Source organism: Thalassophryne amazonica, chromosome 22, assembly GCF_902500255.1.
Source record: "Thalassophryne amazonica chromosome 22, fThaAma1.1, whole genome shotgun sequence".
Taxonomy (NCBI): Eukaryota; Metazoa; Chordata; class Actinopteri; order Batrachoidiformes; family Batrachoididae; genus Thalassophryne; species Thalassophryne amazonica.
Window position 1 is genome coordinate 5,547,733 of NC_047124.1, and position 21,724 is coordinate 5,569,456.

Genomic DNA, 21,724 nt, shown 5'->3' on the forward strand with positions numbered 1-21,724 from the left:
GACGCTGAAATTTTAGACTACTGTAGACTTCCCCGACCCCATCGCTCAGAAAATCTGTTTCATCATTCTGTCTAAACTGGTGGAGCTGTGGGGTGAGGAAACCGTCTGCTGGCGCTTTAGAGCCACGATTAAGACACAACAAAAAAGCTCCGCATCGCTCAGTGTGTGTTCTGATCCCACAGGAGGCAAAGAAGGCATGGTGGGATTCCCAGACTTCATCTACAAACACATCGTCCCGGCCTGCTTCCTGGCTCCGCTCAAACCAACCTTTGACCTCACAGACGCTCAGACGGTGCTGGTGAGTTTTTTTGTTTTGTCGTTTTTTTCCGAGCACACTTTACCCCTCATTGATTCGCCGCCTGCAGCTCTAATCGTTTTTTTTTTCAGACGCTGTTGGAGTGTTCCCTAACGCTGAAAATGATTCATCTCAAAAGGGTAAAACGCCTCATGTCTGGCCTCTAAATTAGCTTGTTAGCACAATAGCGAGAGAGTTTGAACGTGTAACTTTACAGAAAGAATAGTTTAGGGTTTGAACCGCCAGACTTTTCCTCCAAAGTAGCACCTTTAATGACGTCACTGAACGAACGTTTGTGTCTGTCAGGGTCCAGAGTTCATTCAGTTCCTGCAGCACGAGTACCTGCCGTCGCTTCAGGTGTCACCAGAAATCACACAGGTGAGATTTAAACCCGCCACCGCACCGACTCCTCTCATCAGCTGATTCTGTTGCTTAGTGAGAAGCCGCACAGGCTGCAGAGACGTTTTTTACGTTGTCACTCTGGTCTTGCAGGAACTGTGTCAAGTACTTCAGCAGCCGGACGTCAAAGTCCTGAAAACCTACATGAAGGTACAGCTCGGATTGAACAAAAAAAACACTCAAGCACGAAGACTAGACGTTAAAATTTGTCCTTTGTCTTTGCAGGCATTTTTTCATCAAGCCAGGCTGTAGCGCAGAGACGTTCACACTTAAACCCCCTCAGAGGAACTTTAGCGTAGGAGCTGCTTCTGCACTTCAAAAGTCAACGTGTCACAAAGCCCAGACATTCTGCAGCGCTCAAGACGGCGGGCAGAGCAGCACGGAGCTGTCCCTGTGGACTCGGACCGAGACACCAAGACACTCGATTGCTGGCCACGTGGGGTCGACGCCCTACAATTATTCGCTTATAAACGTGGATACAGGAGAACGGACTGCAGCTTCAGTTTGTCACTGATTAGAGCGCGCACCTCCACCACGGCCCGAAAGACCCCCCTCACAAGCTTCCAAATGTCCCGGATCATGCCTGGACTGTCCCGGGTTGAATTCTGACCTTTTCACTCAGTTTGGTGGAAAAACGGTTTGTTAGCTTTGGCGTGATTGCGGTGAAAACGCGGCCTGTTCGGCACTTCTGATGCCTGTCACTTAGGACTTTTGTGAAATCGTAGCTTTAGTAGTCCGACCTTTACTTTAGGAAACACATTTCAAAAGATACAAGACGAGAGGTTTTAGTTTATTTTGCTGCCAGGAAAACAAAAATCCTGAACTGTGTAGTTATATGAAGTAATTTTTTTCCTCCTAACCTCACTTCTTTTATCATGTTGAGGAAATGGACCGTTGGAAACTTTTACTTTGACTGTAATTTTCTCTATAGATTTATTGCGACTGTTAAAGTGGTGTAAAACGGCGCCCCCTACAGCTTGCTTTGAAATCCACATGAACAAGTGTGTTACTGCAGCACCAATTCTTTTGTTAATTCTCCCGCTCATGTCTAATCAGTTTGTCTTAAATGTCTGGAGGAATTTTTTTTTCATATTGTTATGATTCAGAAAAAAAAGTCAGCAAACCTAGAAAAGTCCAGATGTTTTGTTTGTTTTTTTAAATTGCCAGAAATTTAGGTGAAAATCACAGAAAAAGGTTTTTTGTGAGTGGTGAAGAAGTGACCCTTTAAGATGTGAATATTATAAAATTAACTTTATCATCATTAACTGTAAGTTTGTTTTTGTTTTTTTTTAAAGTTGCCCCTCCCACAAGACTTGAAACAGTGACTGTAGTTGACAAAGTTATGCAATTAAGAAAGTCAACATAAAATTTACTTAAAAAAATCTCCTGATTTCCCCCCCCACACACACACACAAAACAACAACTTGAAAACAATTTTGCTTTTTAATTTTAGATGGCAATGAAATTGAGGAACAAATTGTGAACAAGTTTAAGCTCAATGTAAATAAAGTTCCTGTATGTTTAGCCATTTTTTAACACAAAAGTGAATGTCACATAGGACGAGGAAATTTGGCTTTCCATAAAATGTTGTTATTGATCCCCTTCTCTAAAAGTGATTTATTTTACATTGCTATTAGTAATTTTGTGACTTTACACTTCTTTTTCATTATTATTATTTTACTTTGTGTGTGTATTTGTACTGTCTCAAAAAGTTATCTTCAGAATTTGTTGAATTTTCTATTACATTATTGAGAATTAAAAAAAAAAATACCCCTATAGTGTTTTAAAAACTCCTTCATAGAAATGATTCACGGGTTATAAGAGTGAACTCTGGGGCGATGGTTCTTTCATTGTCAGTTTTTTGTCCTGGTTCACAGGACTGTATCTGGCTCCGCCCACAGGCTAATTTGCTGTCAGGTGTGTTTGTGTTACTGAAAGATGTGAGATAATTGAGGACTCGTTTGCAAACCACTAAGCCACGCCCCTTGTGGTTTCTTGTTATGTTTTGTTACAGAAAGGACTCAAATTATTTTTTTTCCCCCCAGTATGTCAAATGACAAAGTGCCTGCAGGAACAATAATAGTATTAAGTTTATTAATGTTTGAAACAAGCTGCTTGTTAATGACATAACGTAAATGTTTTTGTTTTGATTGGGTTGTGATAGCAGTTTTCCTGCTAACCGGCTAATGTATCAACTCAGTAATGTTCAATAATTAACTTTTTATTTTGTAGCTTAAATGTGATGTCTGAGGATTTCCCAGTATTACTTAACATGCTAACATGTCAGCTTGCGTCTTCGTTTTTCAGTTTGCGTTACAGTTCAGACCTGATTTGTCTCTTTTGGATTGTTGCTGAAATCTGGCAGCAAGTCGTGCTGCTTGCAAACTTGTTACTTAATAAACTTATAATTTATCAACTTAAAAAGAAAACCTGTTGAAATAACTTGATTTATCTTTATAGCATAGGTAACAGGATTTAGCTAATGTCAGTCTGTTAGCTTGTCTGATTCTGGACAGGATGGCTAACACAATTAGCCTAGCTTACTCTTTCCTCTCCCCGTACATAAAATAAAATGTGGGTGTGGGAATATAGTTTGTTAGGCCATTACAGTTGCTATTGTTTGATGTAAACTTTTAACGATCGAGTTATTTTACAAAAAAAAAAAACCTTCAAGCTTTTTTTTTTTTTAAGGGTAATGTTAATCCCATAGTGTGTGTAAACTAATCTTAAATTCTGAACACAAAGTATAATTTTAAGTCTTATTTTGCTTTACTTCAAAGCAAAATGTAAAACTAATTTTCAGGATTATGTTACACTAAAAGCATGTGATGCATACATTCGAATCAGTCGCTTTCATTGCACTGATTTCATTGCCGGGAGCTCGGGAGAAGATTCGATTTGGTCAAGTGAATTTAACAACTTTAAAGTGGGTATTCAGTGAAATTCCTGATGTCTAGAATTTTGATCTTGAAGAATACTAAAGGCTTATACTAATAAAATTTGGAGCTTCAGTCAGTGGTTCTAATCTCATGTCTCGCTGTCCCAACCTGATTGGACAAGTCTCGTCACTTGGGGTAACTAGTTGCGAGGTAAAGCAGACCCTGGTCGGTGAGGGACCATGATCCCTACCCCTGTGTCTCAGAACAAGGAGGAATCCAGGTATGAGCTTCTGTGACATACATCACAGATGTTCAAACTGCTTTAAATTCTGGTTACAGCTGGATTCAAGCATTGGGTAAGAATTGATTTACACAATAGTCCCCTTTAAATGCTCCGGCTTCTCTTTATTGGAATTCCAGATTCGGCACAAACTGAAAATATTTCAACTGAGATTTTCAGATCATTTTTATGTCCTTCAAAGTCCCTGAAACAACAACAAAGCGACTGTCTTCATGTGTAAGTGTTATTTTTCAATATCGCGACGTCCTCTATCGGCCCTGAAGAGTCTGCGGATGTGGACTGGTGGATCTTCAGCCTTTGATTACAGCGATCGGTCTCAGTTTGATCGCCTTCTTGCTGATTCCAGCGTCGTGACACTGTGTTGACCACATCGGTCACATTTTTGTACGATTCAGGTGCCTGAAAATAATCAGAAACATGAGTTTCCACGTTATTTTATTGCCCTACTGTAAACATGAAGGAAAACACTTCCCGAGTCCTCATATCTAAGACTTTCTCACCTCCTCCATGACCAGTTGGTGTGAAGCCACTCGGATGGCGATGCCCATGTCTGCCAGTTTGTCCAGAACATCCTGGAAGTCCAGGTTCCTCCTGGACTTTGCTCTCGATAAAGCCCGACCCTGAACACACACAAAGACGTTAATTGAAAACACTTTAATCCCGTGAAACGGGTGGAGGAAGACTTACCGCTCCGTGGCAGGTGGTGCCAAACGTTTCCGTCATGCCTTGTTCTGTCCCAGTCAATACGTAGCTGCAGGTTCCCATCGTCCCTCCGATCAGCACGGGCTGACCTGTGAGCTGATTGGAAAGAAAAGCCAAAGGTTTCAAACGTCATCCTGTCTGGTCCAGCTGAAGGACCGGGGACCTGGTTTGGTACCTGGTAGTCGACAGGATGAGCGGGTGGTGGGGGGGGGAAGGCTCGGGTGGAACCTTTGCGGGAACCAGCAGCGTCTTCTGCTTCCCGTCCACCATATGCTCCTCCACTTTTGGCGATGTTGTGCGAGACGTCATAGATGACGTGCATGTCGAGGTCATCCGGCGTGGTGCCAAAACTTTAGAGAAGGCCTGTTTGAGGAAGTTAGTTTTGTTAAAACTGAAACAAATATTAAAAAAAAAAAAAAAAACTTAGCGAAATATGAGAAGCTCCTTTAATTCATCCAATGAGAACTGGAGGGAGGCGGAGCAGATGTACCTGTCTGGAGAGGAAGGGTCATAGAGGAGCGGTTGACCCAGGCGTAGTTCCCGGCAGCAGCCATTCCCTTCAGGTAGTCCTGGCCTTCCTGTGACGTGATGCGAGCGCAGGCCAGCTGGCGGTCATTCACGGTGATCTTGTCCCTTTTCATCGCCTTCTCCATGGCAACAAGAGCATCTGTGAAGAAGGTTAAAATGGGTTTCCCACCACAATCATCATCGCGTTTCATATCCTCCTGCAGTGAGACAAATTCTAATCTACGTCAGATCGCTTTGTCGATCGACACTGTGGGCGGAGCTCCTACCTGTGGCGACCTGATGGCCCAGCCCTCTGCTGCCGCTATGGATCATCACACACACCTGGCCCTTTGTGGTCGATGCCCATTTTCTTGGCGGCATAGTCGTTAAAGATCTCATCCACCCCTGGATCTCAGCGTAGTGGTTTCCTGCTCCCAGGGTCCGAGCTGTGACGCACAAACACAACATGGTCTGCTGAACTGTTTCCTGTCACCCGCTGACTGATGGTACAGGTTTGGGTTTAACAATTACCTTTTAATGAAAATGGAACAAACAAGAAACTAAAAGTAGATATTTTTTCCAATTACATGCAATTTTGAAATAAAATTTTACATAAATGTGAGATTGGCTATTTTATTTATTATTATTTTCAAGGGGTGAAGGGGGTCCTTCTCTGAACAATACCATTAAATCTGATTTAAAAAAAATAAATGAATAAAATTTATCAACAGCCCCAACTCAGAGTTCAGGGATCTGTACGTGGACTTGGTTCCCAGGGTACCTGAGGCAGGCCTCTCTTTTTGGCTTTGGACGACACCTTGTTGGGGTCCGCCTGCAGCATCCTTCCATACTCTTCACAGTGCTCCTTGTCCTCGGCCCAGGCGTAGCCCTCCCTCAGGGACCAGTCCACGCCCATCTCCAGCGCCTCCTCCAGGTCCCTGTCAACAAATCGGTGCGAGTCAAACACACTTGCACAGCTTTGATTTAGACCCGTCTCAGTCAGACACCGGATTTGTCCATACTTGGCACCCATGGGAATGACTCCCTTGGATCCGACTCCCACTGGGATGTGGTCAAACAGAGACTGTGCGAGCTGCTCCTTCACTGGCTGCACGTCTCGCTCATCCAGGTTGGTCCTCAGCAGTCGAACGCCACAATTTATGTCAAAACCCACACCGCCTGAAGGGGGGGGACAACTCATCAATCCAGATCATTTCACAGAGAAACCAGTTCTCATTTTACCCACAAGGTGGTGCACCAAGCACCACACGACAACAACAAAGATATGTTTTATTATCTTGTGTGTTTAGTAATACACTCAAAAGTCTCAATTAAAGCACCTTTGACGTGTTTTAGTCACTTTTTTGTTTTAAACATTTATTCCGTATTTCCTGACTATAAGCTGCCTCGGAGTACACGTCGTGTTTATTTTTGAAACGTGGTGCTACCAGTTCACACTAAAAGAACAAAATGAATTGAATGAGCGTGTTATGAATTTAAAACACAAAGAAGCCAACAAGCTAATTGTACCAGGCACAAAACATGAGTAAACTGCTTCTTTTGGCCATTAGACAATCACACATGAGGTTAATATCACAAAATTATTTTGTAAAAGATAATAGCTCTACCTTAGCTTAGGCTAGCTAACTTCCCATTGCTATTCTCGTTGTCTCACACAGTTCAAACAAGTCTTGTGCAGAGTAGTATAAAAGTTATATTCCTTTTTTTTTTATTTCTTATTTTATTCCAGAGTGTGATCTTTCAGGTGGAAAGCATTCCTTAAATTTCCTTGTTCTATAAGATAAATCACTAATTTTTGCTTTTTTTTGCAATCAGAGCTTCTCTATCTGCTCCAGGGTGTCAATCACAGCACCTCATTTGGTATACAGCGTCAGCTTGTCTCACGCGTGGTGCCATCTTGTGGCCATAGATGTCTGATTTGGATCTACCAAACTAAGGGAGAAAAAATTTGTGACATATACTCTGGAAAATAGGGGATATAAATGTTTATTTTAATATTACAATTCAAATATTGTTTAAATGTTTTATGTGAATTTATCACATCAAGAATTCTGTATCAGGACTGAATCATCTGATGCCGAACATGTAACATGTACAGACTGATGTAATTACACAGACCTGGAGACACAACGGCATCAGGGTTGTTCATGTCAAATGCCGCCATATTTCCAATGGCGAATCCATAACCGGAGTGCACGTCCGGCAGTCCGATAGATCTCTGTGGAAGCATGACAGCGTGAATGCTCAGAAATCTCAGTTGAGTGAAAATGTTTCAACTGAAACCGAAGAGAAAATTAAAAACTTCAACTTCACCTCAGCTGGGACACTGGAAACTTCCAAAACAGTTTGATTTAAATAACATTAAAGAAGTTAAAAGTTTGTTCTCACCTGCATCTATTAACTTAAATGCTACATTAACTTTGCACAATGACAGCTATCCAAAAAAAAAAACAACAAAAACCTCTCCATTCCTTTTAAGGTAACTGAGGGTGTGCAGACTTTCTATATTCTGATACTCACATGTACGATTCCAGGCAGTGCTGGCAACATTCCCGATCTGTTTCATGGCTGGAAGGAATCCACCAACACCTAAACACAAATAAATAAAATCAGCTCCTGTCGTGATCTGTGAGTTACGGTGATGATCAAACACTGGAAACAAAATGTAGTTTTCTCTGAGTATCTAAATAGTCCCTGAGCCAAGCGGGTTTTTGGTCCAACTTAAGGTGCTTAAACAGCATTCAGTGTACAAATGTATGGTGGGTGGTAGTTGTGGCTAGGCTGGGGTCAAAATGCAAAAATGCTCCAATCATGTTGAAAACTAACCACATTATTTGTCATATCATAAAGACTCCAAAAGTATAGTTTGGACTATCTATGACTGAATGTTCTGGATTTATGGGGTAAAAACAGCACAAAATGGTGACAAAGGTCAATTTCAGTTTGTACAGAGGTCAACTTGACGTTTGTTCATAGTTTTACAGCACTGTGACGGCGACATTCACAAGTGCGTTACCACTAACCTCCTCCACGACAGGCGTTACGGAGCTCCTCAAACATCAACTTCTCTAGCGAGTCATTGACGTAAAAATTTCCTTCAACCTGAAACAAAAGCAAAGCGTCCTACTTTAGAAGGACAGTGTATCAAAATTCCACAGCTGACAATTTCTCTCAAACTGTTATACGAACGTCTTACTCCATAAAAATGAATCACACAAGAAATACATTGTCTACTGTGCAAAGGCATCTTACTGTCTAGGCTCAAGGCCTTCTGCCCCTCCCAACAGATAACTGTCCTGCTGTTATAACGCTGTTCTGCTCTGTCACTTTCAGCTACTTTTTTTCTCCTCTGCACACTTTTTCCTCCAGACCTGCTGCACATTTTTGAAGCTTCAAAAATAAAGACAAACCTAAGTTAATTTTCTCTCAGAAACCTCTATTTATTCATTTAACGGTTTAGGGTTGGGATTAGAAAATTGGTCCAAGTTCAGGCATAATTCTTGTAAAATCCATTAAATGTTTGAAAATTTGAACAATACGTCCAGTTCCAGAACACAGCTTTGAGCATTTCTGGGAGTTTTGTGCAGTAGCACAATTCCAATATGGTCCAAGTGCCATTTGGGAATAGTTCAGATTCATACAAATGTGACAGCAATAAGTGCCAGAACAACAACTGGTCCAGTCAAAAGTAATAGTAACACAGTTATCAATGTGTTAAAAGCTTTTCCAGCAGTTTTATCTGCTTTGTCATCAGACTCAGTGGTTTATGAGTATGTCACGCTTTGTCAAAGGCTGATATTTCCTTTGCGAGGATGTCGGGACTCCAGGCCTGAACAGCACTCAGAGTGACATCTGACGGAAGAGGGAAAACAGCACGATGATGCTCTCCTGTGATACAACTGAAGGCATATTTGATGCCTCAGAGGACATTCATGGCTTTAAATACTGCTATGGCTCCTTTGCAGACAGCTTTAGGTTGTCTGAGATCAGCAACTCCCAGATCTGTCTCCTGGTGGACTCCTTAACAGTCTACGAGTACTTGCTGGAGACCTGAGGACGGACTGTAGACTGGCTGGAGTCTACAGTCCATCCACTCTGTCTGTCGATGTCCATCTGCAGTTTATCACTGGAAAGCTGGCATAACCACCATATGTCTGTATCTTCAGTAAACAATCTGAGATGGTCCTGCCACCAACCTTCTTCAGAATCTAATTCACGAAATGAAGCAACATACAACAATATCACGGTAGTTTAAAATATTGACTTCAAATCTATTAGAACCAGAAACAAAATATTAGTAATGAACAAAATCATTAACTCTATAAACGTTGGGGGTGTGGCTTGAGTTTTAACAGGCGTAAATGATGTAATTCGCCATCCATCATTAGTCTTTTCATTGTCTTCTAGTTTTGTCATTTCTTACAAATAATCAGTCAGTCACGCCATTAAAGAAAAGTTTTAACAGCAAAGGATGAATTTAAAAAGCAATAAACCTGTTAAAAATATTACCAACAATGTGCTAGCTACAGTATGCTAGCCGCTAAGCTAACTGCCTCACCTGCATGTTGGGAACGAAACCCTTTTTAATCCTCCAGCAGTTTTTGCTGATTTTATCCAGAAACTGCAGCTCGTCATTATAATTTCGACTCATTTTACAGGCTGTTAATGGACTATGTTTTAATAATTATTATTATTGTACTTTTCTGCACCGACTGTTTCACAGCAGCCGACACGGAACTACGGGACCCCGCGAGCATCAGCTTGAAAACGCGTTTGGTTAATGACGTGTCACAACTGCGTCACGAATCAAGCTAAATATAAACCTTTGCAAAATAGGTGGCTTTAACAGCCGCGTATATTTTATTCAAAAACCTGGGATGGCATTGAGTGTTTCTGGTTAAAAAGGGCCACACTAATGTCCAAACAGAAACTTCTGCCTTGCCGTATTTGAATTGACACACCGTTTTGTGAAGTTTGCCACCGACACTAGGAAGACACCCAAACAAAGCCGCTATACACCAAAATAAAAGCATGATATTTATTCTAACTTGCATCTCGATATTTTGAGATATGAACACGGCTTCTTCTGTTTCACCATAAACATTAGAATATGAAAAATTATGATAGAATTATAATATGTACTAATTATTATTATTATTATTGCCCAAACTGGCTACCATATAATGATTTTAAAAAAACCTTTTCAAGAAGCCTTCATGGCATTTTCATACTATTTTTAAAAATAAAATGACATTTGTTTTCTATTTTCACGCGCGGTTTTTTTTTTAAAGAAAGACAATGAAGTGGAGTTTTAGTTTGAAAACTTTAGCCGGTAGTCGTGTTTAGATGTCCGGGGTTGTGTATCAGTTTAGTGGTTTTTACTCAGTGACTCGTATCGGGAAAAAATAAATCGCCCTGACGTCGTCCTGTAAGTTCATATACACTTGTTATGTCAGTTTTTATCAGTTATTACTTTAATATTGTTAAGTAAACCGACTAACAGTGAAAATGAGCTCCAAGCTTCAGAACGTTAGCAAACAGTTCAAATGTAGAAACGAAAACGAAACGTTAGTTTTTGTTTTCATCTGTTCCGCTTCACTTTCGTTTGATTGTCTTTGTGTTCTCGACTCAATGTACAAAACGAGACAGTTTTGTGCTCAAGTTTTACAGGGTCACGTGATGCACTTTTGTCACCAACTGAAAGTTCACCAAAGTTCACCAGCTGTCCTAAAAACAAATACAGTAGTAACGTTTATGATGACGTGATGCGTCATATTCAGGTCTCCAAGAAACAATCTGATTCTGTTCCTGTCGCTTTAAATTTAAAAGAGCTGCTGCTTGCCCCGCCCTCCACTGCTCCATCTTTCTCCCTCCGACCATGTGGGCGTGTCTCTGAGCAGATCACCTCAGTGGGTGTGTCTCTGAGCAGATCACCTCAGTGGGTGTGCCTCTGAGCAGATCACATCAGTGGGCGTGTCTCAGAATAGATCACATCAGTGGGCGTGTCTCAGAGTAGATTACATCAGTGGGCGTGTCTCAGAATAGATCACATCAGTGGGTGTGTCTCAGAATAGATTACATCAGTGGGTGTGTCTCAGAATAGATTACATCAGTGGGCATGGCTCAGAATAGATTACATCAGTGGGCGTGTCTCAGAATAGATTACATCAGTGGGCGTGTCTCAGAATAGATTACATAAGTGGGCGTGTCTCAGAATAGATCACATCAGTGGGTGTGTCTCAGAATAGATTACATCAGTGGGTGTGTCTCAGAATAGATCACATCAGTGGGTGTGTCTCAGAATAGATTACATCAGTGGGTGTGTCTCAGAATAGATTACATCAGTGGGCGTGTCTCAGAGTAGATTACATCAGTGGGCGTGTCTCAGAGTAGATTACATCAGTGGGGTGTGTCTCAGAATAGATTACATCAGTGGGTGTGTCTCACTGCAGGTCAGTTTAGTGTCTGTGTAACTTGGTTCAGTGGGTGTGGTTTGACCAGACACAAGTCCAGTTATGGTGATCTGTTACATATGTCACAGAAGTCTAATTGGAGCTGTTTCAGGCTGAACTTTTCTTTGTTACAAAATAATTTCCTCAAGCACACAGAATTCTGGGACTTTGAGGAGGTTTAAAATTAAACTCTAATTATATTTAACAGTAAAGGGATAAAAGCTTAATTTGCACCATATGAACCCTTTAAATGAGGGTTTGAAGAATGAACCATGTGGTGATACATTTGCTTCAGTAAGCCTGTTTCATTTTAGAGCTTCAACATAAACTATCAAACACACTCAGCTCATGGTCCACACGGGGCAAGTTTCAAATTGTTTCAAAAAATTTTGAATCACTGGTTGTTTCAAATGTTTTGAAACTGGTTAAACTTTTGAATCTTGACTCATTTAATCTCTAATGTATGTTATTGACAGCATGAAGCTTCGGATACGGATCAACAAGCAGACCAGCAGGGTGGACCTACAGGGTGAAGACCCGACCATCCAAGAGCTCACAGACCAGATCAGGAACTCTGTCCTCCCCACACATGGTCTCAGGTCAGACCCAGGTCTCAGTACACAGTCTTGATCCTGATCCATGATTTCTGTACCAAGTCTGCACCCAGAACCAGGCTTCAGTTGTATTTGCTAAGTCAGGTTTGAGATATTTGAAGATTTTTCTTTATTCAGTCTGAATGGATGGTCACATATTCAAAATGACACATAACAAACATGTTAATGATTAAATGATAATAATGAATGGGAAAAAAAAAGGCTAGTCATGGAAAATGACAGGAGACCCGTTTGGTTTATTTTTTTGTTTTGTTTTGTTTGTTTTTTTTGCTGTTTCTCGTTGCGATAACTTGGCACCAGATCATCACAGATCTGAGATATTTGGGATATAAGTTGACCTTACAACCCTCTCACATAAGGTCAGAGGGCAGGGACCTTGATGAAAGATTCCGCTGTTCGAGTTCAGTGTGAGCTCATTCAGGATGGATCTGCTGTTGAAAAGGGGGAGGAGTTCAGTCACAATATACCAGGTTAACCATGATGTCACAGTCATGTGACCTCCCCCAAGCAACCAAAAGAGCTGTTAGATGCCATTGATGGAACCTCTAAATTCAAGTATAAAGTCAGATATCCAAAGATGGAATGTATTCGCTTTTAGGGCATCAGCTCGAGGATACAGTCAGTCGGAATAAATGTTCTCCCAAGATCACTTTACTTCTTCCAGTCAAGATGCCACTTATTCAGTTTGTAGAATGCAGCAGGTAAATTTTGAGATTCATATGGCAAGGGAAAAATCCCAGAATTAAATGTAAAAGTCTGAAGTTGGGAAAAGAAAGAACAGCACTGGGAATCACCTGTTTATAGGAATATTACTATGTGGCTCAACTGAGACTGCTAGTCTGCAGTGTGCTTTCAAACATACATCACGATGGAAAGAAATAGGAATCAGAAAGGAACACCAATTGCTTGAATATCAGACAGTGAAGTGAGGGTCTCAGATGAGCCCATCTTGGATGTTATGTTGAAATCCTGGGAGGATTGTAGAGTGGGAGACTCATCCAAATGTTTGAGTTGGTGTGCTCGTGACTCTGAATTTGTAACAGATAGAACTGATGGGAGGTTTAAGAAATGGATCACAAAGGGACATTCCAGGGTTTCGACACCCCCCCAGAGGAAGCGCAGGCTGGCGCAGGAGGATTTTTACAGATATTTGCAGGTCAGGCATTGATTTGATCAAAACCTTAAAGAGACTCCAGGAAGGGATCAATCAATCAATCAACTTTTTTTTTATATAGCGCCAAATCACAACAAACAGTTGCCCCAAGGCGCTTTATATTGTAAGGCAAGGCAAGGGATGAACTGGGAATCCTGAAAGCATCTTTATCACCATCTAAACTCAAAACATGTAACAAAATCATTTCCAGCTTGTTCAAAGGGTATTCAATGATCTAAAGTGTGAAGTACGTCGGGGTCTTGTTCATGAGTGAGGGGACGATGGAGCGTAAGTTTGGCGGGAGAACCATCACAGCAGGGGCGGTGTTGCATTCGCTCTACCATACTGTTGTGACGAAAAGGGCGCTGAGCCAAAAGGCGAAGCTCTCGATCTACTGGTCAATCTTCGTTCCTACTCTTAGCTATGGTCATGAGGGTTGGGTCATGACCCAAAGAAGTAGATCACAGGTACAAGCAGATGAAATGGGCTTCCTCAGGAGGGTGGCTGGTGTCTCCCTTAGAGATAGGGTGAGAAGGTCAATCATTCATGAGGAGCTTGGAGTAGAGCCGCTTGTTGTGAAAGTGTAGGAACACGGACCCACAACAGGGGGCGCAAATGAACGGACAATGGAGTAAGTCAAATAACAACGCTTTACTGTTGTGAATGTGCACAACAAATACAACCAATCACGGAAATGGACAACAGTCAATTCACAAAAGTGTCGTGTGGGCAGGCTCGAAGATAGGAGACGCCTCTCCAAGGTAAGACCGGAACCACACGGCTTCCTCCGCCACAGGACCCCGGGAATACTGGAGCCGCCAAGTCCCGAACTCCCAGGTGGCCACTGCCTCCGCGTGTCGGACCTGGTACTGCTGGCGAGGAACAAAGAACAGTTAGATGGGGGCGCGTTTGCACCCAGGACTCCGAACAGCAGGAAAGTTACCTCCACCTCTCGTTGGAACAGTAATCCACAAACTAAGCACAAATCCAAAAGGATACACTCCGTCAGCTTTGATACGTTACCTCTCAGGTAGAAACGATATCTCGGCAATGAGGTGGAGATGCCGTCCTGCTGATATACCCCACTGATGATTGCTGTCAGCTGTCTCAGGTGATGGGTGACAGCTGTCACCTTGGCTGCTCCTGTGAGGCAGCGGCACCCTCTGGTGCTTGGAGCCCGCACTCCAGGCAGGGCGCCCTCTGGTGGTGGTGGGCCAGCAGTACCTCCTCTTCAGCGGCCCACACAACACCGCTGCTCCTTTGCATGGAAAGGAGCCGGCTGAGGTGGTTCAGGCATCTGGTAAGGATGCCCCGTGGGTTGGTTCCAGGCATGTCCACCTGGGAGGAGACCCCGGGGAAGACCTAGGACTAGGTGGAGAGATTATGACTATGTTTACACGCCGTTAATATTCGGATTAAGGTCAATATTCCGGTTTCTGAATCATTAGGAATAACCCGTTTACATGCTTAAGCAGACAGAGTTACTCCTGTATACATGGTCACTGGTATCATTTGGAATATCCCCATCTAAACAGCGAAGCATGGACAACGTCCAGACGCACAGAGAACGTCATGACCCAAATATGCGTCATTTCCGTTTCTTCTTCCTGTATCCAAAGACAAAAACTATAACAGTAGCAATGAAGTATTCGGTTTCCTCCTCGCTCCAGAAGTGTGGTGCTGTGCTGCCGCATCTGGATTTCCCCATACCTCTGCTTCTGTGGTGTCCGGTGAGTTGCGCGCGCCGCATACAAGTAGTTGCCGTACTCAAAAGACCAAGATTCCTTGTGGATAGGACGTGCACAGAACACAAAATAATGTTCCTTTCTATGGGGATATTCCAATGCGCGTTTATATAACCTGATATTCGGGTTAGAAAAGGAGTAACCCAGGGGTCATATTCAGGTTTTTAAAAACTGGAATATGAGCATTTTCGTTTTTTTGCAGGTGTTTACATGGCCGTGCGCAACCGGGTTATTGCTAATATTCCGGTTATGAAAGGGTTATTGGCTGCATGTAAACGTAGTCTATGTCTCCACACTGGTCTGGGAACGCCTCAGGATCCCCCAGTCAGAGGTGGTTAATGTGGCCCAAGAAAGGGAAGTTTGGGGTCCCTTATTGGAGCTGCCTTATTGCCCCTGCGACCCGATTCAGGATATGTGGTTGAAGATGAGTGATGAGTGTGTAAAGGCGAGAGGACAGAATATATAAAGAAGAGTCGGGAGAAGAAAGGAGATGTACTGATCTCAGCAGAAGATGTGACCTCAATTGGATCAAATACACCGTGTGATAATCGTTTTTATCTTTGAATGTGCAGGAGGACAGATTTTTTTTTTTTTTTTTTTTTTTTTTTGATATGGCCCAAGTGGACCGAGTACATGAAGCCGACAAGGGCAGATTTTGTTTGAATTTGCGGCAGCCCCATTCCTGCTCTTTGTTGATGTGGAGCTCCGCCTCTGTCCGTTTGTTCACTTGTTCAGGGTTTTTTTTTCTTTGAATAAAAAGAAAATTACCACCAAAAAAGTAAAAAAAAAAAAAAAAAAAAGTGTTGAATTGCACACACTTATTCATGTCTTCATACATAGCTGGGGATGGATCCATCAACACAAGTCTGAACATAAGTGAGAAACCGGGTCAGGTTGAGGTCAGGGTGTGTGTTACTCATGTCTGTTGATGTCGGTTAAATTTTTGCTGAGTTTTTGCGTTTACGAGAGTTCATGTTTGGAGCTGGAAGCTGGTGTTGCTAAGGGTGTTGCTAAGGAAATTAAATCCTGTGGGAAGACCACTGCTAATTAAAAATCATCATCAGATTAAACAATAAAACCAAAGGAAAACCAGATTTATGATTTTTTTTTTCTTCTAGTAAAACCATCAAAAAGATAGAAGGTTTTTGTTTATGTATTTGTTTGTCCATCTGAAAGGTCTCAGGGTGGGTTTGTGTTTCTTTTTTCAGTGTAGACACAAAGTTCCGTCTGTCCCTGAATGGGTCGGAGCTGCTGTTGGACACCGGACAGACTTTGTCCTCCTGCAGCATCGTTAGAGGAGATCTGATCTCTGTGATCCTGCTGGAACCCGTCACCGCCGCGCCCTCATCATCCCAGCAGAACTCTTGCAGCAGCGCGTTCAGCCAGGACCGAACCCATCAGAACTCTGCCATGTCTTCACAGGACGTGAGTTCGTCTTCTGCATTGGATTTGTTGTGCTGCACCTGATGGTTTGTTCTCGTATTGGACCGCTGGTTTGAGAACGTGTATTAAACATAAAATGTTTCAGGTTTTGGAGCGAGTGTATGTTGAAGCTTTAGTCTGACACGTATGTTGGTTTAAATGTGTGATGTCACGTCTAATGATAATGATCTCAACCCCTTAAAATCTCCTAAGCAACCTACGAGTAGCTCGGCAGACTGGAACCTGGTGGAGAGTGATGGCACAGAAGAGAATCCTGGACCGTCGTTCCCCAGCTGGGAGCCCATGCTGTGCAGTGAGGCGGTGGAAGGTCAGGCGCCACACTCCTTGGAGCTCCTTTACCGGGGAACTCTAATCACGAGCCCCACCGACGCCCTTGTGGTCACTACCAACCTCCTGATGCTGGAAACAGGCTTCATCCCTCAGGCGAGGCTTCAGACATAAAACCAGACTTTGGGGAAGACTTTGCAAAAAAAAAAAAAAAAAAAATTAAAATGTACAAACTGAATAGTTACACAATTTAGTGCTCATGGTGTAAATCAGGATGTGTTGTGATCTTTCCTTTAGCGCCACCATTAGGCTAAAATGTACACATTAATTTAAAGCTGTCCAAGTCTAATGGACCATCAGATTGACTGAAGTTTCCACCTTCAGGAGTTCCAGTGATCTTATGATATGTTTTCCTTGAAATTATTGTTGGATATTCTGTCTTATAAACAAACATCGACTAGCGTAAGGTCAATAACGGTGACACTGAGCTGTAAAAAGGTTGGGCTTGTGTTTGACAGAGTTTTGTTCTGGGTTTGTGTTCAGGCGTGTGAGCTGAAGCCCGGCGAGATGCCGGCTGGTTGGCGAGCAGCAGGCGGGATGTACAAACTGGAGTATACGCATCCTCTGTGCGACAGCAGCCTGGCGGTGCTGCGGGCCATAACCATGGGACCCATCCTCGTCATCAATGGTCAGCACAAACACTCCTTCACAAGGAAACCTCTGACTCAGAGCCTCTTGTTAGCTAACGCGTTAACATTCTAGCTGAATCCTAAGAGCAAAGCTGATGCTAGTGCAGCTAAATCATTATTGGCCAACTGATATAGCAGTTGGCCAGTAATATCAGCCGATGTGAGCCTTCCATGAACACATCGATGTTGGTGTTATTTTTGCCAAAAATAAAGGTTCTGTTTTACTGAATTAAATAATGCAAAAAACAAAACAAAACAAAACAAAAAAAAAACAAACAAAACAAAAACAACAACAAAAAAAAACAAACACTTTAGCTGTTGGAAATTGTGTCGTTATGTAGTTTGTCCAGTAGGGGGCAGCAGCATCGTTTTACAATGTTGTGAAGCATGGATGCCCCCCACCATCAATCCTTGGTCACATTCACTACAAGAGTCAGTGGCAAAGCGACCAGCTGCCATTCATTTTCAATCAGAGTGGGTGTTTTACAGCAACAGTTGATTATCATGACATCAACTAGGCGGAGCCGAAATAGATGAGAAGTGTACTTTATGCAAATGCTGAGCAATGCAACATGGCGACTGCCAATCCGAGTGATGGCGGAGTGATGTACGTTGACTGGTTGTTGGTTATATTTATAGTTATTTATAATAAAGTTCTTGTTTAAACTGTAAAACATCAAGCCTCAGTTATGTTTCTTTGTCATAGGGGTTTGATAACAAAATGTTCAGAATTGCTGCCATTTTGATGTACTGTACGTATAGCGGTATTGTAAATATTTTATTTCTGAATATCGGTATCGGCCCCCAAAAATCCATATTCTTCGGACTCTGCTTTTGTTCCAGTTTATGGCTAAATCTGGTTTGCTGTAACAGAACTGGTGTTTACTGTCTACCGTAATAACCATGGTAACTTCCTGGTTTCAGCCACCCTGAAGGTGAATGAATCAGTGGGCCGGATCCCCAAACTCTGCCTGAACGCATCCAGCTATGTGACTCAAGACTGGCCAGGTGAGCAAACGGTCAGTGTGACATGAAAACTGCGTCACCAGAGCTGTAGCGATGACCTCTGCCATGTCGCTGTCATTTCTGCAGGAGGAAGTGCAGCTACAGCTTTCAAAGATCTCAGCAAGCTGTCTAGAGTCTTCAAAGACAAGCTAGCATACCCGCTGATATTTGCAGCCAGAGACGGTAAATACACTCACGACCACCTTAAGTAGTAGTTAACATCTCTGGAACATTGTAGAAGTAAGATTAATTAATGCAACTCCCTCTTGTAGGGTGTTCTTGATCTGCCTCAATGACAAAAATTGGCAGTTAAAATGGTTAATAGAAATTTGGTGTTGAGTTTTGCAGAGTACGGTCTTCGCACGGCTCACGTCAGTTATCAAACTACCAGCTTTGAACATGTTCAAAATTATCGAGATCTCAGGCGGACTTCTGTCTGCTTCGGGTTAACGGCATATCTTGATGTAGCATCAAACATGGAAAGAACTGCCACAAGATATCCGGAGTTGTGTGTGAGCAGCCAATCCACTTTGTGTTCACCTGATCCTGCCAGACCTTGGATGTTAGGCAGAGTCCGTCCTGATTGGGACTTGACTGACTTGGCTGCTGAGAAAGACCAGGGGCGGTGTTGAGTACAAGTTCACCCAGGATCGCGATGAATTGTGCCCGCATAAATAAAAGTCAGTCAGTGTCAAAATATTTGTGGGTTTCTTGCATTTCCCTCCTAGCCATGGCTCTCCCGGTGGTCTTTGGTCTGGCTGCTCTGCCTCCGGAGCTTCTCCTGCGGATTCTGCGGCTGCTGGACGTCGTGTCCTTGGTGAGGCTGTCCTCCGTCAGCCGACACCTCCGCAGCGCCACCGATGACGACGTGCTGTGGAGACACCTGTACCGCCGAGACTTCCCAGGTAACACACCACTTATAGGTGGGACTGGAGGCACGCATGCTAACGTGCACGCTTAGTTAGCATCGCTCTAACCCTAACCTTGTTCTGTGGTTCAGATCCAGATCTCAGCAGTTCCAGAGACACCAACTGGAAAGAGGTGAGAAACGCACAACTTGAACTTTTTCCACACAAAAACAAAAATATAGGAAGTTGACTTCAGTAAAGTCTGTTTACAGCAGCACCACCAGGGGGCAGAATTACAATTTACAGGTGAGCCCCGTTAACTCGCACAACTCTCAATTTGGCTTTACTCACGGTCAGGTTGTGGACGCTGAAATTTTAGACTACTGTATAAAAGTCAATTTTGATTTGACTGTTTTTGGGAGGATCATCAGTGCGGACGATTCTGGACAATGATTCCTTCTTCCTCCTCCGGCTGCTGCTTGTCAGCATGAGGGGGACGATTCTGCGCCACACACGCTCCCGGGCATGCCAGCCCAATCTGAACCGGTATTAAGGCTCTAAAGTGTCACATCCAAAAACTTGGATTCGTCAGGAATCTTCTGCACTGACAAAACTCCCAATGCTGACATGCAGCAGCCGGAGGAAGAAAAAAAGATTCCAAACCCGCTCCAAATAAAGAAAACACCACCATCCAGGAAGGAATCACGCATCAAATGCTCCAAACTATGGCAAGATAAGCTGATTTTAAGGGGGGGTGAACTTATTAACTCACGGTTTCAGATAACTTGCAGTCCGATTTTGTGGACCCCAACTTGCGCAAGTTAACTGGGCTCACGTTTTTTTTTATTTAGCAGTGCTAAATCACCACATACGTCGCCTCAAGGCTTCACAACAGTAACCTAACCTTACCAGCCGCCCTGAGGAAGCCCATAGGCAACTAGTGGATGGTTTTAAGTTGAAATTTTTAATATTTTGTTAAAGACAATACTAAAATTAATAATGTGATATTTCACTTTTAACACGTATGCTAACAAACACTATGTCTCTCTCTAGTTTTACAAAAGGATGCACAAGTTGTATCATCAAAGCAGACACCGGCGTACCATCTTCCCTCCCTTATTGCCATTTGTAAACAATTTCCATGTCCCGTTCCACCCACCTGAGAACGTCATCCCACCTGTCCCGGGTATTATTGGCGGGGAGTACGATCTGAGACCAAACATTCTTCCCCGCATCCTCCCTCGCCCGCGCTACGACCCCATCGGCCCGTTTGGACAACCAAACCCGGAGAGGCGTTTGAACAGCATCAGGCGGTTGGGCACGCCATCGGTCAACGTCCGACGTGGCTTCATCTGATCCCCAGCTGTACAGATGTGTTTTCTGGGACTGGCTCAGATATCCTTCTGACAACAACAGACATTAAAAAGATCTGAATGTTCCCTCCTTCTGATACCTTTTCCCACAAACAAGCAGCGGCTCATGTCAGGTCCATCATGTGGACCTGACATGAGCTTGAAACAGATTTTGTTTCAAGCTCTAAAGACATTTTTCAACCATCTGTTGTCATCCATGCCTTTTTTTTTCTAAATTCTTATAAAATACTGAAAAGGAAAAGTTAAAATCACTTTGTCTTTGGTGAATTTTGGTGCAATATTAAAAATCTGTCCTCTGATATTTCTTCATTTTCTTGGGCGCTACAGAAAACTTTTTCGTTTGCAGGTTTCATACACCATGTAACAAAAATAAATAGATAAATTACATCATATTTCAAGTCATATTTTCACTTGGCTATTTGTTGTGTCAGCAATAAATAAATCACATGATCAGTTATTTTGTCCTGTTTTCTGTAGAGTAACAAACATCAGTCATCGCAGTTCCAACAGAAAAGTAGTTACGACAACTATTAAAATATGTCAACTATTTCTCTTTTAAAAATTGACTGATTTTCAAAATAAAATCTGTTTTCCTGCTGTCAGGCGCAGACGCTGACGTCATTCTTTGTCTTCAGACGAGGAAACGTTCGTTTAAATACCCCGGCGGGTGGAGTTTGTCGGCTGCGGCGGTGCAGAGAGAGAGAGAGGGGAGAAAAAAAGCAGGGTAAAGTAAAATAATGAGGCTAAAATTTAAATAGCGTATAAACTGAAAGATTTGTGAGCGTTTTTGTTATTTCCCGCTGTCGCTCCAGAAACAGAAGCTAGCTTTTAGCAGCATTTTTTTTTTTTTTTTTTTTTAAAGCGTCGCTGCCCCTTTAAATGCGCGGTGTTTTTACAGGAAGTACGAGGGGTGTTTACAGCTGATTTCCAACAACAGTCTGGTGTTTCCCGGTCGGTCCAGTGTGCCCGTGAGTCGGTACCGGAGACACCCGATGGTCTGTAACGTCACGTCCAAAAACCACGAAGAAGAA

The 21,724-nt window shown here is 42.8% G+C and overlaps 2 protein-coding genes and 1 pseudogene across 3 annotated transcripts; 2 read left to right on the forward strand and 1 right to left on the reverse strand.

Moving 5' to 3' along the window:
* Nucleotides 1-31: 31 nt before the first annotated feature.
* Nucleotides 32-1,659, forward strand: LOC117504300 (exportin-T-like). Its single transcript, XM_034163741.1, has 6 exons — nucleotides 32-92; nucleotides 183-298; nucleotides 388-435; nucleotides 602-673; nucleotides 788-844; nucleotides 920-1,659. The coding sequence occupies exons 2-6, from the start codon at nucleotides 197-199 to the stop codon at nucleotides 944-946; spliced, it is 306 nt and encodes a 101-aa protein (XP_034019632.1). The 5' UTR covers nucleotides 32-92; nucleotides 183-196; the 3' UTR covers nucleotides 947-1,659.
* Nucleotides 1,660-4,137: 2,478 nt separating this feature from the next.
* On the reverse strand, nucleotides 4,138-9,948 carry LOC117504301 (annotated as a pseudogene).
* A 476-nt stretch (nucleotides 9,949-10,424) lies between these two features.
* LOC117504297 (F-box only protein 7-like) lies at nucleotides 10,425-20,980 on the forward strand. Of its 2 annotated transcripts, none has more exons than XM_034163733.1 (10): nucleotides 10,425-10,532; nucleotides 12,033-12,155; nucleotides 16,277-16,493; nucleotides 16,704-16,934; nucleotides 17,322-17,466; nucleotides 18,392-18,475; nucleotides 18,560-18,655; nucleotides 19,201-19,377; nucleotides 19,473-19,513; nucleotides 20,374-20,980. In XM_034163733.1, exons 2-10 carry the CDS (start codon nucleotides 12,034-12,036, stop codon nucleotides 20,674-20,676), a joined length of 1,416 nt encoding a protein of 471 aa, XP_034019624.1. In that variant the 5' UTR covers nucleotides 10,425-10,532; nucleotide 12,033; the 3' UTR covers nucleotides 20,677-20,980. The 2 variants fall into 2 exon arrangements, with proteins under 2 accessions (XP_034019624.1, XP_034019625.1); XM_034163734.1 differs by having other exon boundaries at nucleotides 19,479-19,513.
* The last annotated feature ends 744 nt before the right edge of the window (nucleotides 20,981-21,724 follow it).

What these genes read in the sequence shown, in the direction of transcription:
- LOC117504300 (XM_034163741.1), top strand. Translation starts at nt 197, where the DNA reads ATGGTGGGATTCCCAGACTTCATCTACAAACACATCGTCCCGGCCTGC. An exon ending in TGTCACCAGAAATCACACAG is followed by an intron (nt 674 to 787) that starts GTGAGATTTAAA and finishes CTGGTCTTGCAG; the next exon opens with GAACTGTGTCAAGTACTTCA. An exon ending in TCCTGAAAACCTACATGAAG is followed by an intron (nt 845 to 919) that starts GTACAGCTCGGA and finishes TTGTCTTTGCAG; the next exon opens with GCATTTTTTCATCAAGCCAG.
- LOC117504297 (XM_034163733.1), top strand. Translation starts at nt 12,034, where the DNA reads ATGAAGCTTCGGATACGGATCAACAAGCAGACCAGCAGGGTGGACCTA. An exon ending in CTCCCCACACATGGTCTCAG is followed by an intron (nt 12,156 to 16,276) that starts GTCAGACCCAGG and finishes TTCTTTTTTCAG; the next exon opens with TGTAGACACAAAGTTCCGTC. An exon ending in GAGACACCAACTGGAAAGAG is followed by an intron (nt 19,514 to 20,373) that starts GTGAGAAACGCA and finishes GTCTCTCTCTAG; the next exon opens with TTTTACAAAAGGATGCACAA.